At 39.3% G+C, this 6,386-nt stretch overlaps 1 protein-coding gene across 6 annotated transcripts in view; it reads left to right on the forward strand.

The window, feature by feature from the left end:
• Window positions 1-5,922, forward strand: part of DRAP1 (DR1 associated protein 1) — a 70,366-nt gene extending 64,444 nt beyond the window's left edge. For 5 of the 6 annotated variants that reach the window (XM_033957453.1, XM_033957454.1, XM_033957452.1 and 2 more), the window contains 2 exons: window positions 1,891-1,970; window positions 2,530-5,922. In XM_033957453.1, coding sequence (XP_033813344.1) covers window positions 1,891-1,970; window positions 2,530-2,656 — 207 coding nt within the window. In that variant the 3' untranslated portion in view covers window positions 2,657-5,922. Of the gene's footprint in view, window positions 1-1,890; window positions 1,971-2,519 lie in introns of all 6 variants that reach the window. The other variant, XM_033957457.1, reaches the window with a different exon arrangement.
• The last annotated feature ends 464 nt before the right edge of the window (window positions 5,923-6,386 follow it).

The following is a 6,386-nucleotide window of genomic DNA, read 5'->3' on the forward strand; positions in this document are numbered from 1 at the left end:
TTAGCTTTGGAAAATGTATATAGCAGATGTCTTTGTATTGTGTTCTAAAGAAAAGGAAATGCATTTCTGGTTTTATTTCTCCAGTGCTAAAGTACTTGCTGACCCTTGCTGTGGCTGGTGGGTATCCCCAAGCACCACCAGCAGAGGACTTCCTTTAGAGACGACCAGAACTCCTCTCCACCAAGTGCAGCAGTCGCTGGCAGCATCCTTGAGCCACTGAGGTGCCAGCATCTGTGACTCAGGGATACTACTGCTGCCTGCCAAGCTTGGCAAAAGGGACCCCTGGCCAACTGCAGAGGAAGTCCTCAGCTGACAGCTTGGGGGTCTTCATCAGCTAGTATTTATATTTTATATTTACATTAGAGGCTCTGATCCCATTTACAAAGTATGTATTCTTCCCAATTAATATTTCCAAATTAATAAAGTGTCTGCTTATTTGTAAATGGGTCTCTACCAGAGCCTTTAAGTAAGTAGCATAATTAAATGAAATAACTGTTTCTGAAGTTTATAGGGATGGGCGGGGACGGACTTGATTCCAGTGGAGATGGATTTGATTCCAACAGGTACGGGTTTCACTCCTAGCGGAGACAGACAGGGATGGGTTTGATTTCCATCCCCGTGCAACTCTCTAGTCTAGACTCCACCTTAGTTTTTATATCAAACCACACATTGTGCAGTAATTACTGCCACCCAGGTGGGCATCTATTTGCCCATTAGTCATACTTTCCTCAGTCGTCAATACTAAATTCAATATTGATCCTACCTCAGGTCCATCATCATTTGTCTGCGTAAAGTCCCTTGTAAGGTATCCATTAAAAATAAAATACTTCAAATAGATCATATGAGAGAAATGTTCAAATAGCCTGTTCAGTTGCAAATTACTTGGAAGATTTTTCAGCACATATTTCCTGCAAGTTAAAACTACTTGCATTGCTTCTCTCTGCAAATTAGTAAAGGACAAACAGAAAAACCATCCATAGGCTTTAACCAACCTATTTGCATGGGTTATTGGGCAAAGTAGCATGAGGAGTGTGTGGCGCAGTGGTTGGATCTACAGCCTCAGCACCCTGGGGTTGTGGGTTCAAACCCCGTGCTGCTCCTTGTGACCCTGGGCAAGTCACTTAATCCTCCATAGTCCCAGGTACATTAGATAGACTGTGAACCCACCGGGACAGAGAGGGAAAATGCCTGAGTACCTGATTGTAAAACCGCTTAGATAACCTTGATAGGCGGTATATAAAATCCTAATAAACTTGAAACTACAGTATACATTTGAAAACAAATATCTGTTTGCTTATTCCCTTCCCATGATTCTCATTGAATTGCACCTAAAAGGTTTTGCACATTTAACTATATTAATGGAGGATGATTTCAGACCATTTTTATTCATTCAAATACTTTACAAAATTACCCTCATAGAAATATAGAAACATGATGGCAGATAAAGGCCAAATGGGCATTTGCCACTCATGGATTTCCTTTGGAATAGGAACTTCATGTTGGCTTGGAGATCTAAACCTGAAAATGCCACACTTTTCATTGACATGGTTCATCGTCAAAGCATAGCATTACAATTCTGTAAACTGCACTTTGCAAAATAAAATAACATAATGCTCAGCATTTAGAAAGTTGGTTGGGCTTAGAACTTTTCAGAAATTGGATCCAACCAATTTCAAGTAACAGTTTCTAACCACATTACCACATTGTTCTGAATAGCCAGCCGCATTATGATGGAATTGTAGGACCTTGAGCAACCTGTAAATTTGTCCCAAACTACTTCATATTTTAACCATATCTTATCTACATTAGGTAAACATATTCATACTTGTGGAGGGTTGAATTTGTACCATAGTCTTATTGACCATCATGTGTGTTTTTTCTGTGGTACAGGAGGAGTCTGACAAGAGTGAAGAAGGAGAGGAAGAGACCTGTCAGTCTGCTGCTAACCAGTCCACAGCTAGATTTCAGAGGTAAGAAGGGTAGTTATAGCTGAAGGCCATTTGCAGTATATTTTTACAGGGTGGAATTTTGCCTTATGCCTTTCATTATACCCTGATGATTTACAGTGAGCAGCACAACAGAAATAGTATTGCGTTTTCTAATCCTATTCATCCACACCTTCAAATTCCACCTTCCAAGGGATGAAGAGCATCTTAAGTTACTTCACATCCCCTAGTTCAGGTGCTGGGAAGAACTCCTCTGTATGATCCCATATATGGGTCCAAAACCCTTGGGTCATTTAGGAGGAGTGAAAAAAAGGTAAAGTGAGATTCAGTGGTGGATAATATGGGAGAAGCAAAGGGATCCATTTGGATGGGTGAGATAGAAGCCGGGATCAGTAAAAGGGAAGAGAGATATACCAGTGTTTTGTTTCCTAATTGTCCTCTTTCTCCTTTATTCCCTTTCATTTTTCTCCTTCCTTTCAACCTTTTTTTTCCCATTTGCATCCCCCCCCCCTTTCTCTCCCTTCTCTCCCTCCCATCTCCTCATGGCTGCTATCTTTCCATGGGATGGGGGAGGGGGCTTCAGCCCTCAAGCAGCATATTTGCACTTTGGCTCCCAGCCTAATATGGCTCTTCCCTCTGCGATGGCACCAGCACCTTTGCCCTCTGCCCCAGTACAGGATGAAGATGATGAGGACGATTATGACTCTTAGCTCCACCACATTTTACTTTGTTTTAATTTGCTGTGTTCCAGGAAGGAGAACTGGATAAACAAGAGACTTGCAATTGTAACAAAACAAGAACATGTTTCATCTTTTCTTCTTTTTTATGGTCTTTTTTTTTCCTTTCCTTTTTTGACGGAGAAACAAAATAAGAGATTCATGCTGGTCAACTTTAAGTTCCTTTCAAATGTTTCTTCAGACTTCTCCCAGAATCTGTCCTCCCTTCTTTCACCACCTGAGCAAAATGCAGATTGTCCTCATTAAATTTGAAAGAAAAAAAGGTATTTTGGAAAAGGTGTTCATTTTATGCTTTCCCCAGATTAGTTGGGAGACTAATGTGCCTCTTCCTTTCTTTCTGCTCTTGCTATCCAGAGATTTTTTTAAATTTCCCTTTGGCTGAGAGTTGGAGTTTGGATATTTCACCCCTTTTGTTTAATTTCAAGGTGTCAGATCCCCTTTCTGGTTTAGCCAATTTTTTTTCTATATCTCTTTTGTCTGCCTAATTAACAAACATAAGGGTCCCTTATTTTATTCCTTCATCTGAAAAGGAGCATCAAGGGAATGTCTTAAAATTCTGAATTTTATTTTATTTTTTTAAATTTCTAACTTTTTAAAATCCATTTTTTCTGTAGTAAGAGAGTTAAATGATAATTTTCAAAGTAAAGTATTTGCAGCCTTCCCTACTGAGTTCCTTAATAGAAAAATAGAGACATTTGGGAAGGAATTGACAAGAGAAATTAAGATTCACAGAAAGTATCTTTAGATAAATGCCAGTGTTACAAGAGAAAACAGCAGTTGCATGTTCAGGCTGTGAAATAAAGGACTTAACAGATGCCAGTGCTTTCCTTGAGTTCTTAAAATGTGTTTTTTAGAAAATTTCCAAAAGTTGTCTGCTGTTCCATGACACCTCAAGTCAAACTATGATAAGAGCAGGAATTAGATCTGTAAAGCACTGGAATGTTTTCTCCTCCTGCCCTGGGGACTGTCAGAACATTTGACAAAAGAAAAAATTTTAGGACTGAGGCCTATCAAGCATTCTGTCCTTTTTTTCGCAGCACTTTTAAAGGAACCTCATTGCAGAGCTGCTCTTTAATGATGAACCATAGGGCAGGTGATTTTTATTTCTTTTGGGAGGTGGAGTTATTTTGACAGTTCTTGTTGCCCCCCTCAATGTGAAATGATCCACATTTGATTACCTGTGTTTCTCTTTTAAGTTGATATGCTTACTTGTAATTGATATCCTCAAAAGCAGTTTATATCAGTTCTAGTAATTGAGGACATAATTGAAAAACACCAAAATGTGTTTTTTTCAGACTAGAAAGTGGGAACTGGAAGTCATAGATCTATACATACTAGCCAAGTAACTTATTCTCACCAAGAAGAGCAAAATCTGTTCCCAAGAGCAAAAAGATTAATTTCAAATAGTTAAAGGAGCAGAAAAACTGGAATTCCACAAGAAAAAAAAATATGAAAGTAGTTAGGTAGTGATGAATACCTTTTGCAGGTCAAGAAAATATTTATAGGTCAGAATTTTGATACCCTTCTAGTCCTCCCCTCATTTAACTGTTATCACTATCCAGCTGCTTTGTCTCTTTCTTCTACAATAAGAAAATAATCATCTTCTCCTTTCCAATTGCTGCTAATATTCTTATGAGCTGCAGACTCGAGACTCTGTTTTGTAATGATCACCTGTTGGAAATGTGTGGGTTTTTTTTTTTATTTCCTGACAGATTTTTAGATGGTTCATCCCAAGAACTCTTCCACAGCATCTCTTCCCTCCCCCCCCCCCCCCCCCACACACACACCACCTTGATGCCTTTAGAGAGAAGCTATTATCTTATAGACTCTATCAGGAGGAACAGTGCTGCAGTTAAGAATATAACACCCAGAGCTAACCTGAAACTGAGATTAAGAAGTTGTATGTAGTGAGATGAGCAGAAACATTATCAAATTTAGGGGTTTTGTTTTTTTAGCACATTTCATATTGCTTTTCAGAGTAGTACTTCAGACATATGTATAACCATCTCTGAAGTGCAAAGGCTAAATGAATTTTGGCTCCTGACCTGATAGCTTGTAAACGATGGAGAAGTTTGAGCAATTATCAAGCATTCACAGACAGAGAGAGCAAGTGACTGACATCTGTGGCCGAACTAGGGATTAGAACTGAGTTATTAGGAACAAAGGGACTCACCACCATCAGTGGCAGGATTGGGTGTCATGATTGTAAGTTATAAATGTGCTGCAAGTATGATCAAACATTTCATAGGAGAGGAGGGGCTTCATGGAATGGCAGAGGTCTGAGGACATCTTTAAGTTTACATGTTAAAATTTGCATGAGCAGATTTGTTAGCATGGGGGAGGTCAGAGGTTAGGCTTGGCTGTACCTGAAAGCATAGATGATTTTTGCTGGTAGCAAACTATAGCATAGAGTGGGATTGATGGATTAATACTTTATGCTCGTTCCAAAGGGAAAGTGAGATTTCTCCCCATTTCTCCCTCTCAGCAAGGAGACTCAGATTTGGTACAGTTAGTGGGATTGCACTTTGAAAGATCAGATAGAACAGGGGTAGGCAATTCCGGTCCTTGAGAGCCACAGGCATGTCAGGTTTTCAGGATATCCACAATAAATATGCATGAGATAGATTTGCATCTCAAGAAGGCAGTGTATTCAAATCCATTTCATATATATGCATTGTGGGAAGCCTGTGGCTCTCGAGGACCAGAATTGCCTACCCCTGAGATACAACATTCAGTCTGCTTTCTGCCCTAAGTTGGCTGACTGTTTGTGTCTGGCTGATCTATTCAGCAGCACTTTTACAGTTTATATTTTTTTTATATCTAGTTCCTTCAGAGACAAATGCAATTGGTTGCTCAGGATGTGTGTTAACAACTGTATAGCAGTAGCATAGCCATGGATGGTCTGGTGAAGCTGCTGCCGTGTAGTCGTGTTCATTGTATTAGCTGCAGTTAAAGGAAGTAACTTTTCTGGAGGAAGTCTTCAGAGGGTATTTTCTTTTTTTTCTTCTGTGATTTTGCTTTCTCCCATGGTTTCATGTCTCTGTTGTATCATTTTCTAACATGAAATTTAAAAATGATGGCGGTGGGACACTAATGGACATCTCTATGTTGCTTATGCAGAGGTGCTTGGGGAAAGTTAATCATCAGTTGCAGAAAAAGTGCTGTAATGTTCATCTTTTAAACTTGTTTCTTTTATTTTGTATGAATAAAATGGAAACAAATATCTGATTTAAATATAACTTTGGTATTTGTGTGTTTCTTAGTGTACACTTTCATCCTCTAAACCAAATGAATTTGCATAGTAATCAAGACACTACTGGGTCATAGCAGGAGAAAATAGAAAGTCTTATCATTTCCTACTACCTACTCTATACAAAGGAATATAATTTTGCACTTTCCCAAGGTTCTTCATTCATACAATGGGTGAGGAAGAACATGTCTACATCATACTACAGCAAGCCCTTCGCAGTTTGCTATGCTACAACCCGCAAGAGTTCAGAGGATACCAGTGTTAGCTTCTGACTACTGGGCTTCAGAGCACTCCATAGAATTAGTGCACAGGAAAATAAAATGTGAATCACATTTGTAATCCATGAGAGAGCTCTTGCTACTCTAATATATATTTCTCCGAGGACAAGCATGTGAGTGACATCATGCACTGTTGTGCCCATACTGCACATGTGCCAGTGCCTTCCTGCCCAAC

Source organism: Geotrypetes seraphini, chromosome 8, assembly GCF_902459505.1.
Source record: "Geotrypetes seraphini chromosome 8, aGeoSer1.1, whole genome shotgun sequence".
In the NCBI taxonomy this organism is placed as follows: Eukaryota; Metazoa; Chordata; class Amphibia; order Gymnophiona; family Dermophiidae; genus Geotrypetes; species Geotrypetes seraphini.